Source organism: Triturus cristatus, chromosome 2_1, assembly GCF_964204655.1.
Source record: "Triturus cristatus chromosome 2_1, aTriCri1.1, whole genome shotgun sequence".
Taxonomy (NCBI): domain Eukaryota; kingdom Metazoa; phylum Chordata; class Amphibia; order Caudata; family Salamandridae; genus Triturus; species Triturus cristatus.
The window spans coordinates 819,196,003-819,209,515 of record NC_140581.1 but is presented as its reverse complement, the minus strand read 5'-3'; the positions used below and the strand labels follow the sequence as shown (position 1 = coordinate 819,209,515).

At 43.1% G+C, this 13,513-nt stretch overlaps 1 protein-coding gene across 1 annotated transcript in view; it reads right to left on the bottom strand.

Moving 5' to 3' along the window:
• Positions 1-863: 863 nt before the first annotated feature.
• The window catches only part of LOC146865913 (uncharacterized), a 32,446-nt gene continuing 19,796 nt past the window's right edge, over positions 864-13,513 (bottom strand). Inside the window, exon 3 of the mRNA XM_085640208.1 lies at positions 864-941. Coding sequence (XP_085496334.1) covers positions 864-941 — 78 coding nt within the window. The remainder of the gene's footprint in view (positions 942-13,513) is intronic.

Sequence of the window (13,513 nt, the reverse complement as noted above, 5' to 3'; positions counted from 1 at the left end):
CAGGGGAGGTATAACAAAACAGTACAGGAAAATGCTCCATGACTGGCGCGAGAATGACATATCAGTCAAAATGAGTTCCTGTTCCTTTTGGTGCGCAAACCAGTCACCCCGGTCTTCTATATGTTACCAAAGGTGCATAAACATCCCACAGACCCTCCAGGTAGGCCGATTATCTCAGCCAACCAAAGCCTCCTTGAAAATACTTCCATCTATTTAGACTATTTTCTTTGTCCCTACGTCCTCAACCTACCGTCCTATTGCAGAGACACCATGGACTTCCTGTCAAAGGTACAGGAGATACCGTGGAAAGTCACTTACATTCTGGCAACAATAGATGTTGTTGCTCTTTACACCTGTATTTAGCATGATCTGGGCCTTGAGGCTTGTAAATATTACTTAAGAGACAGACCAATCACCATGTATGACCATACTATGCTTTTGATGCACATGCTATATTTCTGCCTACACATTAACTGTTTTTTGTTTGAAGATGACTGGAATGAACAGTACACTTGTACTGCCATGGGAAGTTGCTTCGCGCTTAGTTACCCCTGTTTGTTTATGGGGTGGTGGGAGGCGGAGCACCTGTGGCATGACGGCAATATCTTCCACGTGAACAATTTTGTCCTGTGGACCCGCTACATTAACGATATTTTTCTGATTTGGGTTGTTCCACAGGACGCCTTGGATGGCTTTATCCAAGGACTCTCGGTGAATAATTTAAATCTTAAATTCACCAGCAAAACTGACCATCACAGCATCGAGTTCTTAGATATTCTAGTGGAGGTCAAACTAGGAACACTACACACCAGTATGTATAGTAAGCCAACTTCGAGCAACAGCATTTTACATGCACATAGCCATCATCCAACGAGTCTGAAGAATAGCATTCCGTACGGGGAGCTACTAAGAGCAAAACGAAACTGTAGCTCAGCTGCTTCCTACGAGAAAGAAGCGAAAAACATGAGGGGTCTCTTTAGAAGTAGGGGGCTATTTGGCCAAAACCATCAAAATAGCCACTGAAAAAGCAGACAGCAGAAACAGAAACAGTTTACTTATTCCAAAGGAGAATGAAGGTGACAAACATGAAGTGAGACTAATTACTACTTTTAACTATGCCTCACAAGAAATACATTGCATAATACGCAAACATTGGCACATAGTCAAAAATGATGTAATCATTGGAAAATTGGTCAGTCCATCACACATATAACATACAGAAAGTGTCAGTCTTTAAAGGATATGCTGGTACAGTCACCTCTCCGTGAAAACTAAGACACGGGGGACCTGGTTGAGGGAACTCCCAGGTTTCCACAAGTATGGGCGGTGCAAAGCATGCAACAGCAGCACAAATGTGAAAACTTTCGACCTTCCTAATGGAAAATCAGGGAGGGTTAATGTTTTTGTAAACTGCAATACTGATTTTGTTGTATGTCTTGATTTGCATTTGTGGTCTTCGCTATGTGGGGAGCACCATCTTCCCGGTGAAGAAACGTGTACGTGAGCATTTGCACGCCATCAAAAACAGCTAAATGTCCTACGCTATTGCTAAGCACTGTGATTTGGTACACTCAGATGTCAAAGATATTAGCTCTAAAATCTCGTACTTTGGCATTGACAGGGTTCCTGCATCAGCAAGAGGGGGAGATCGGGAAAGTCATCTGCGACGCCTGGAATCTGAATATATAGTGAAGCTGCAAAGTAAGCTTCAACCATGAGGAGGACCTTCACGTCCACTTAGGGTGAACTGAGAATAATTAGCACCTCCTATTACTCTACAGTAATATGGCAAAGCCCCCTTCCATCTCTCTCCTTCTCCTGTTCCATCAGGGGGTCTCCCTCCCCCCTGTTATGTACCAGGAATTAATCACTGTACAATTATTGGCATTATCCATCCCTGTCTCTTTCTCCCCTACATGCTCCCCAGCCACTCGGCAACATCATTTCACGACAACTCCCCTCCGCAGAAAGAGTCATTAAATACAATCTCCTGAGATAAAGAAAACCTGTGTGCGACCCTTTTTTCCTGTGTGTGACCCTTTTTTTCTGAGCCCTGAACAGCGAGAGAAATACTTTCAAACATATATGTGTGTGTGTGTGTGTATATATGTATATATATATATATTACCTACTGGCGGTCGCCAGTAGGTAGTTATAGTTAGGACCACGTTTCCATAGGAAATCCGCAACATTCTATTTTGAATAACTTTGGCGCCGGTTGACGAATCCTCGCGAATTTTTCAAAATAGGTGGGGCGCTACGCTCCGCTCCTACCCTGAAAGTCTCGGGGGGATTCGTCAAGCGGGGGCTGAGATAAAAGGGGGGTCCCAAATCGCGTTTTTTGCCATGCATTTTTCCATAGGACCTTTAGACACAGCTACAGCCCGAACGGCTGAACAGAATTACTTGAAATTTGGCAGAGAGGTAGTCCTCAGGTCAAGGAAGTGCCTTTTGTAGGTTTCGTGTAAATCTGTTCAGTAGATTCTGAGAAAATAGCCTTTAAATCAATATATATATCTGAGCCAGCTTACGGTGCGCTTACGGTGCGCTTATCGTACGCGTACGGTGGCGTGCGCGAGCGCGATTCTGATTGGCTCTTAGATCTTAGTAAACATTCGAATCGGTCGAAACCAGGAAGCGGCGGCCGCCATTTTCTCACTCGCACTCTGAGGGGGGCAGCATAAACAAAGTCCAAAAACATATAAAGGGGCTGTTTAGACAGCTCCCAAGCACCTAGCCATGTCGAGGGTGTCCCCAACGATCCCCCAAGTGAAAAAAGGCAATTTTAATTTTTTTGAAAATTTCGCCGATTACGCTTACCGTACGCGTACGGTGATAAATAATAACAACAAAAAAAATATCCACATTCTCCCCACCCCGTGTGCAAATGGTACCTGCAGGGCACCATTTGTGCATGGCTTATTACATTAAATGCAAAACATATATTTTACCTGTCACAACGATGCTCATCATATGTCCTCCATGTGCGCACGGTGCGCGAAGCGCATCGTGCGTTCATGGCCCATCTAGCGTAACGTGGGCACGCGGTGCGCGAAGCGCACCGCGTGCTCACTGTGCGCGCACGGTGCGCGAAGCGCACCGTGCGCGCACGGAACGAACTGCGTTAAGTGGGCGCGCACGCCACAAATGGCGTAAAGTAACTTAGCATTTAAAAAACCGTACAAATTCACTGAAAAAACCATAGGTTTCACACACGTTATAGTTAGGAATTAGCATTTAAAAAACCTTGCAAATTCACTGAAAAAACCATAGGTTTCACACATGTTATAGTTAGCTGGACATTTTACTGATAAAAAAACAATGAAATTCCCCCGTTATAGTTACTGTAGGCAACTATAACTCACGCGACCGTAATCCTCTGCTGATGACATATGTGTCTTTATGAAAAAAAAATATTTGTAATATATGTATAGCTAAAATTTAATGGAAGAAGACATGGGCAAATAAGTGTCTAAATACAGTATTAGCATCAGCAGAGGATTGCGGTCGCGTGAGTTATAGTTGCCTACAGTAACTATAACGGGGGAATTTCATTGGTTTTTTATCAGTAAAATGTCCAGCTAACTATAACATGTGTGAAACCTATGGTTTTTTCAGTGAATATATATATATATAAATATTTTCGTATTAATTAATTTAAAATATTTTAAAAAGTAATACACTGTAAAATAAATATTCCTATTATATTTATTATATTGAGATTTTCACTGTAATAAATTCAAACTATTAAAAAATAATAGCAGGTAAAATAAATATCTTTATTTAATATGTTACTATATATATATATATATATTACCTACTGGCGGTCGCCAGTAGGTAGTTATAGTTAGGACCCTGTTTCCATAGGAAATCCGCAACATTCTATTTGGAATAACTTTGGCGCCGGTCGACGAATCCTCGCGAAATTTTCAAAATAGGTGGGGCGCTACGCTCCGCTCCTACCCTGAAAGTCTCGGGGGGATTCGTCAAGCAGGGGCCGAGAAAAAAGGGGGGTCCCAAAACGCGTTTTCCCCATGCATTTTTCCATAGGACCTTTAGACACAGCTACAGCCCGAACGGCTGAACAGAATTACTTGAAATTTGGCAGAGAGGTAGCCATAAGGTCAAGGAAGTGCCTTTTGCAGGTCTGGTGTAAATCTGTTCAGTATTTCCTGAGAAAATAGCATTTAAAAGCATATATATATGTGGGCGGAGCCTAACCAAACATCTCATCCTGAGATCTGATTGGCTGTCAGCACTTCATCCAAGAAGTGTTGGCAGCCATCTTGGGACCAATATACATGATAGCACCTCATTAAAAAGCATTGCAGTTAATAGAAGGTTTTAAGACTTTAGTTACATTATAAATCATTTGTTGATGGTACCATACTCATTTTAGGAATTGTGGTATGTTCTAAGGTGATTTCACCATGTGAAAAAGCCTTCTGCTGGGATATCATGATTGAGAGAAAAATATTTTCTCATGCTTTTACCACAGAGGTTTGGAAGGTGATCTATAGGCTAAACTGAGTGCTTATTTTCTGTAAATTCACATTATCTTTCTCAGTCATGTGAGAATGAAGTCTGACATTCTCAGTAAAACATGTACATTCAACAAGGGCAGAGACTGTCAGTTGATTCCTTTGCGTTCTACTGCAGCTTCCCAGAGTGTTCCAAAGAACTACTAGAGCGCTAACAGTCCTACTTATGATAAACGTATGGCACACCTGAAGCCATCTTGCTTGGATTAAAGTGGTAACTCTTAAAACATTTAATTTAAAAAGGAACAAAATGAGGGGGTTCATTTTTCCATAAAAAGTATGATTAGTGCTGCAGAAAGAAAAATTAGGGCACATTTTGAGTGACTTCTCAAATCCTCTTCTATTTCATTAAAAAATTCTGACATGCAGACTGAAACATGCACTTTCAATACCAGCAGCAGTTTTCCCTGGTGAGCAGTAGCTTTACTACAGTGATCTAATGAGCAAAAAGAGTGCTAACATTCTGAATTTATGGCAAATGTGTGACACATCTGAATGCCTTCTTGATGGAATCAAAGTAAAAAACTGAAAGTATTTCCTACTGAGGAGACTGCAGTAAATAAGGAAATTAGGAAACTTCATAACAAATAAGTCTCCCAAGATGGCCACCAGAGACAAAAGAGCCCAAATGTAGCCCAAATATCACCCAGATGTAGCCCAAGTATAGCCCAATGACAGAATGTCCCAGAATGTTCTTAAAAACAACTAGAGCGCTTACTGTCTTCATTATGACAAAAGTATGGCACACCTGAAGCCATCTTGATTGGAATAAACTGGTAACACTTAAAACATTTAATTTAAAAAGGAACACAATGAGGAGGTTCATTTTGCCATAGAAATTATGATTAATGCTGAAGAAAGAAAATGAGGGCACATTTTGAGTGACTTCTCAAATCCTCTTCTATTTCATTAAAACATTCTGACACGCAGACTGAAACATGCACTTTTAATACCAGGAGCAGACTTCCATGGTGCAGTAGTTTTACTACAGTGATCTAATGAGCAACTAGAGTGCTAACATTCAGAATTTATGGCAAATGTGTGACATATCTGGATACCTTCATGATGGAATCAAAGTAAAAAACTGAAAGCATTTCCTACTGAGGAGACTGCAGTACATGAGGAAATTAGGAAACTTCATAACAAATAAATCTCCCAAGATGGCCACCGGAGACAAAAGAGCCCAAATGTAGCCCAAAATCACCCAGATGTAGCCCAAATATAGCCCAATGACAGAAGTGTGCAAAACACTTATTATTTTGTGTTTTTGCAGTGTTATATAGTGCAGACTTGTCAGGTATTGGAGTGCTTTACATGAGCATTGGTTACATCACACAAGAACAAATTCATTTTGGTTGTAGACATGGGGAGACTAAGTGATTTGACCATAATCACAGAATGTCGAGCTGAAGCAGAAACTTCAACCTGGTTCCCCAGTTGCAAAGTCTGCAGTTCTGGAAGTAACACCACATCCTCTCCCCTAAGTGCAACATTTAATCAAGTGGTCAACTGGACAAAAAAACATAAAGATAACAAATAATTTAAAAGTGCTTTGTCGCTATTTGAAAACTCAGAAAATATGTCCTTATTTTAGTCTTTTAGAGCACTAACCATAATTTTGATGCCAATAAGACCCTCTCATATATGTAATTTCTAAAGGAAATGCTCTAGGTATTACAGTTTTGATTACATCAAGATGATGTCAGGCGTTCCACACTTTTGTAATAAATATAGAATGTTAGCAATCTAGTTGTTCATTAGGATACTGTTGAGAGGCAGAGGCCAGGGGCACGGACTCTGAAAATTGAAGGCAGGTAGGAGGGTGCAAAGGCAACAATTTAACCACACTGAGCAGGCAGGAAGGGCCGTGGAAGCACAACAGACTATGGAGGGCAGTGGAAAGGGGGGCAGGGGCAACAAACCAACAATACAGGACTTGCAAGAGAGGCTGTTGGAGGGAAGATCTATTACGGGTCAAGGAAGCTAGGGGCGGTCCCCAGATCCCCAGGAGCCACCACAGAACTGAGCAGGAGAGTGAGTCAGGGACAAAAGGGGCACCTTAATTTGAGCCGGGGTGCCTAGGAACGCTTGCTCCAAAAATGAAGAAAACAGACATATGAGACATGGAATTGGAGGCAGAATACAATGGCAGTTTAATGAGAAGATGCAACTTCAAAGAAACCGCAGAATAGAGACATAAAGTACAAAATACAGAATCCAGATAATCATACAGCTGTCATAATATTCTCTGTATCTCAATTAATGTACTGACAGAGAGAGAGAGAAAACACATCTATAAATGCATCATGAGAAACAAGTTACACCAAGGAAAATGTTACCTAGGAACACTCACGTTTACTCTTAGAGCAAGCATTCCTGCAATTACAATACAAAATCTTTTAAATGCAAAAGTAAAGAGAACAATGGTTAAACATAACATGACATTTCATATAGGTAAAATAGAATAAGATACTTCAAGCAAAGCAGAGCAAGACATTTTAAGCAAAGGAAGACAAGAGCTCCCAGCTCTTGGGGAAAACCTGCACTGCCTGTTAACCTACATACAGACGGCGAGGTAGTCCGTCGATATCTGTGGGTGCTCCCTTTTTATATCATTTTGTGGGCTCCTTTGCACGCTACATCTACCTACGTATGCTACCCAAAAGCTTCGTCTGCAGATTTTACCAGACATTTCGTCATTTACCCACTTAATGCTGACAATGGACTGGGTGAAAAGGTCAGTCTCTCAGGCCAATCGCTTATCGTAAGTTCCATAGAGCAAGCAGAAAATAATGGGTATTGTACGGGAATTCAATATATTCATGTATAAAATCTCCTCAGTTCTCCTAACTTGACGCTCTGCGGTTGCCACTTCCTTAAAAGCGGGAAACCTGCCCAGGAAGCAAGTACCAGTCCAGGATGCAGCCTACTGTATGTCGACAGCTTCAGGGGGATGTTGAACTTTGATACCGAGCACGGAGCACTCGGGTAGGGTGGGGGCTACTAGTTTGGATCAGAAGGCCTCGCAGACCTGCCTTCAGACTGCTATACACTAAAATTGCAGAGCCATGGTCAATTTAACAAAGAGGCCTACATATTGAACAGAAGGGCCTACACAGGGGTTTTATGCTGGCTGAGTGGTAAGGATGTCTCAGGATAATTATATAGCAACACAGGACCCGCTGGTCAATTTAATACGGCCTACAAATGCAGCTGGCAGGGCAAGGACAAGGGTCTCATACTTCAGGTGTGGACAGAACGGGCCAGGGGCCCCCTGTGATACAAAATCTACCCTCCTTCAAGGCTGTGACAATGTAATAGACCATTGTGGGCAGAAGGAAGAGGCAATGGTAGTACAACCATACATGCCAACAGACCCGATTCAGCCAGGAAACGTCCAATGTTTTTAAGCTCAAATGGGCTTTATTTGATCTGTCTCCTGTCTACAATATCCTCTTTTTCAATGTAACTCAAAGGGGAAAATCAATACCCCAGTTTTTTTTCAAAATCTCCCTCTTACCAAGTTCAAAATGTTCGCAAGTATGGTACATTGGATCATGGAAGGAAATGGGATAGGGACATGGACTTGGATAACAGAGGACAGGAGGGACATGGAGAGGTGCACCAAACTGACCCTGCAGGGCAGGCATCAGGGTTTGCAGCAGCACAATACACCACACAGGGCATGCAGGACGGGAGTGCAGCACAACAATCCATAGAAAGCAAGAGTGAGGGGACAGGACCATGCACATGGACAACAGAGAACAGAGAACAGAGGGGCAAGAGGCAATGGTAGCTAGCTGACCATAATGGACAGACAGGAGAGAAAGCTGCAGTATAACAGACCATAAAGGGCAGGAGGGACGGATCAGGGGCATTACAATGGAACAGACAAGCCAGGAGGGAGGGAGTAGGGCTGGGGGCAAGGGGGCAGGGCAGGAGCAGCAAGATAGCCATGGAGGTCAGGCAGGATGGGCACTAGAAGCAAGACACACCATGAAGAGCAACAGTGAGACTGTGATGGCACACACACAGACCATGGAGGGAAGGTGGGAGGGGGTCAGGGGCAGCTAACTGACCACACAGGGAAGGTGGGAGGGGCCATGGCAGCACAGAAGACCATGCATGGCAAGTGGGAGGGTTAGTGGCAGCACAATGGCTATGATGGGCAAGAAGGAGGGTGGAGGGGCATGCACAAAGGACGATGGAGGATAGAAGGAAGGGTCAGGACCTGTGCACAGACAAGAAAGTTCAGGGGAAGGGACCTCACAACAGACCACACGGGGCAGGCAGGAGGAGCAGTTGCAGCACAACAGACCAGGGAGGGCAGAAGGGTGTGGCAGTACAATGGACCATGTAGGACAGGAGGAAGAGGATAGGGGCATGGCATGTGGACAGGCAGGGTGGAGGTGGCAGGGACAGGTTACAGTCATCTGACAATGCTAGGCAGGTGGGAGGGGAGTGGCAGCTCAACAGAACACTCAGAGTAGATAGGAGTGGCAGGTCACTGGGACATGGTGGGCAAAAAGGATGGAGCAGGGGCATGCACAAAGACATCGGAGGGCAGGGGGAAGGAGAATAGGGGCTGCAAGCTAAGCACAGAGTTTAAGCAGGAGGTCAATGATGGGGCATAGAATTGGGCAATGGAGGGCAGGAGGAGTGGACTGGTACATCATACTAAATTGAGGGCAGTGGCAGCACATCAGACCATGCATGGCAGGAGGGAGGAGGCTAGTCCATGGATTCACACAACAGAGGATAGGAAGGAAGGGGATGGGGCAGCAAGCTAACTGTTCAGAGAAGGCGGGTATTAGGAACTTTATTGTTTTTAAAACATTGTGTCTGTGCGAACTACTTAAAATATGAACAAGTATGCAGCATAATCTCACTTTTATTCAGGAAGAAGAGGACGTTTGTGACTGTGACTCCGGGCTCACTTGGCAGAAACACCCCCTGACCCTCCACCCCCTATCGCAAAATGTAATGCCCGTGAAAAGGGTAGGTGAACACAGTGTTATATAGAACATAGTCCTGAGAGCACGATTGAAAATGAAAACTAGATATAGTGTATGGTATAAACTATGCACCAAAAAGTGTGATATAAGATGAACCGGGCGTGAAATATAATATGCAATACATTGTGCGCAATGACAGATTCATTGGAGAGCGCGAGATAGCACAGGCACTAGCGCGTGCTATGCGATATGCGCCTTGGAGTGTAATATGCACAGGGCAGTGTTGTGTAACCTAACTAGTCTCTAAAGTTGTAATATAAAATATGTGCTGGGGAGTGTAACGTTGCATATGCACTGTGACAAAGATATGGATCCCAGATTGTAATATGTATGGCATAGCACTGTGCGTTATAACATAGGCATCGAGAAAGGCACGTTAGATGGGGCAATATAACCCGTGCGAAGACAAGTGTGGCATGACATATTCACGGGGTGGTGTTACAGTGCACATGGGCTAGAGAGTGTCATAGCATATGCACTAGCTAGTGGAATACAACACAGAGGTGTGTGGCACTCGGCAGGCAATGGTGGGTGTAACACAGCATTGGGCTCTGTCAGGAGCACGCTGTGACTCTCAAGTGATGTTCGTCCCCTTTCCAGAGAGTAAAATAAAAAGTATTACACATCCGGCAGTGGATGTGTGTTTTATTAACCGTGAGGGGGGTTTCTTGCATAGTTTTGGTCGAATTTTTGTCGAATCCCCTTTGAATGGCTTGGTGTGCATGTGTATTAAATGTGCCCGTCAATAGCTACCCATGTTTGTATAAATAAACGACAAGGGTGTCTACCAGGATTAGGCACGGTAGGGCATCAGACATGTCAGAGCTTCACTAGTGGTGTAAATACATTCCACGTGGATTCATTGCATGCATAGTCGCCTTTTAATGAATATCACGCAAATCGTCATGGTGATAGGTACGTACGGTTTGTCCAGCATGTCCTAGGTGTGTCTATAAATATATATTTTTTAAAAATAATAAAAAACAGTGGCCGGCCCTGGGGATTGGGGTCAAAAAAATATAATTAGGAGACTGGCCCTGGGGGATGGGGTCATCAGGGCCAATAAATTAGAATAAGAAGGGGAACCAAACAGACCCCTTCTTAAAAAACTAAAATAAATAAAAGACTGGCATCGTGCCGGAGGCCATGCCCCCTCCGTGCAGCACTCTGCAAACGCGCCCCCAACAGGCATCTCCAGTATGCACCAGGGAGCTGCGCTGCAGCCAGGTGTTCTGAGGCCAAGCCCCTTTTTACACCTCTCTGCAACGCAGCTCTGTGGCGCTTACTGGAGGTACCTAGTGGTCTAGTTTGACCCTAGGGACCCTTAGGATTCAGGGGGACTTAATCTCTCAACTTAGAACAGCCACAGGGCGCGTTTACACAGTGGTGAAGGGAGGGGACGGGGCCTGAGGTGACGTGTGCAAACACGCACTATGGCACGTTTTAAATTGGGGATATAATTTCCCTTCAATACTGAGGGCCCCTGGGGGCTAACTAGCCCACCAAGTGCTTCCAGTAAGCGCCACTGAGCTGCATTGCAGAGAGGTGGTCCAGGCCGTGCCACTTTTTACACCTCTCTGCAACGCAGCTCTGTGGCACTTACTGGAGGTACCTAGTGGGCTAGTTGGACCCTAGGGACCCTCAGGATTCAAATGAACTTAATCTCCCAACTAAAAATGGACACAGGGCGTGTTTACACAGTGGTGAAGGGAGGGGACGGGGCCTGAGTTAACGTGTGCAAAAACGCCCTGTGGCCTGTTTTAAGAGGTAGTTTTAATCCCCATGCCCTATTATACACTAGGGGCTTACAGAGGAGGTCATGCTAATCACAGGGGGACCCCAACGCATAATGTTCCCTAGTGTATGTAGGTGTTTTCACTGTATTCTAAGTGTCTTTTAACATAGCACTGGCTCTAGGACTGGTTAGTCAGACTCAGTTACCACCAGTATCCGTCTGAAAAAGTTGAGGGTACAGGATGATTTTGCAACAAGGCTTCTTTCTGCTCTTCTTTTTGTTCTTTCTGCACGTTATCCTTCTTCCTGCACTTATCTTCGTATTTGAGGACTTCTGTTGCTTCTTTCTGCACTTCTTTTGTTTCTTTCTGTGCATTTTTCTTCTTTCTTCACATGTCCTATCTCTGTAGGCATAGTTAGAAATTAGCATTTAAAAAACCTTTGAAATTCACAGAAAAAACCATAGGTTTCAGGCACGTTATAGTTAGGAATTAGCATTTAAAAAACCTCAGAAATTCACTGAAAAAACCATAGGTTTCAGGGGTGTTATAGTTAGCTGGACTTTTCACTTGTACAAAACCATTGAAATTCCCCCGTTATAGTTAGTTCAGCTAACTATAACTCGCGCGCCCGCAATGCACTGCTGATGACGTCACGTATTACATCACTCATGACATGGTCAGTGACATCACTCATGACATCACTGATGACATCTCAAATGACATCACTGATGACATCACTGATGACATCATCCAGTGAATGTGTGTTTTTCTGAAAATTAAATATGTTTTATATATGTATATCTCAAGGTCGATGGAAGAATAAATGGGTATATAAGTGTCTAAATGGATGATTTGTTTTTGAAAAATTGATTGTGTAACTGACTAATTAAGTGTATCATAGTGAATACATGGCTTAGTGAGTAATGTTTAAATATGTAAATATCTGTATCAGTCTCTCACTTTGTGTATAAGTGGCTGCATGGGTTGGTGAGTAGCTACATGGGTGTCTATATAGGTTATTAGTTGGTTTTTTGAGTATCAGTCTGAGTGTCTGCATGGTTCGGTGGGGGGTATTACGTAGTGCATAACTGCATGAATGAGTGACTCACTGTTTGTATGTGTTGAACACAGCATGTGTGCAGGACTGTATGGGTGGATGAGTGTGTGTATGGGTGTGTTAGTGAGTGAATGAATGTCTCAATAGTGTCTTTATGAGTAACTACATATGTTTTAAACTAGTATATGTGACTATTGGTGTATGTATGTGAGTATATGTGAGAGTGAGAGATTGAAAGAGTTCCTGTATGAATAAGTATGTGTTTCTATAAGTGATTGTTTAAAAGACTAAGTATGTGTAAGTTTCCGTAGAAGTAAGTATGGTGGTGTGTGTATAACTGTATATGCAAGTAAATGTATGTTTGATTCTTTATTAGCATGAGTGACTATGTGTGTGAGTAACTCTATGGATGAGTGGCATTGTGTAACAGGATGTATAGGTGTATGAGTACATATGATGAGTGAGTACATGTATGAGTGACTGTATAGGACTGTTGGTGAATGAGTGGATGTGTATGTGGATCTTAGAATTACTGAAGAGGTTGGTATGTCCATTGTTTTGAAAATTTTAGTCTCTATTTTTGAATGTGTGTATCAAAGGTTATATTAGGGTGAGAGGAGGTCTGCCACTCTATCACAAGGATGATGTCATCAGTGATGTCATCAGTGATGTCATTTGAGATGCCATCAGTGATGTCATGAGTGATGTCACTGACCATGTCATGAGTGATGTAATATGTGACGTCATCAGCAGTGCATTGCGGGCGCGCGAGTTATAGTTAGCTGAACTAACTATAACGGGGGAATTTCAATGGTTTTGTACAAGTGAAAAGTCCAGCTAACTATAACACCCCTGAAACCTATGGTTTTTTCAGTGAATTTCTGAGGTTTTTTAAATGCTAATTCCTAACTATAACGTGCCTGAAACCTATGTTTTTTTCTGTGAATATATATATATATATATATATATATATATATATATATATATATATATATATATATCAAAACACAAGGTGCCTGGAGAGAAGGAAGCCCACAACAGGTAGGTTTAGCCAAAATTCTTTACTTGGAGGGAACAAGGAGGATGTAAAGTTCGCCAGCACAGGGGTGTCGTCCAAGCCGCCTGACGCGTTTCGTGATATTCACTTCTTCAGAGGCGATGGAT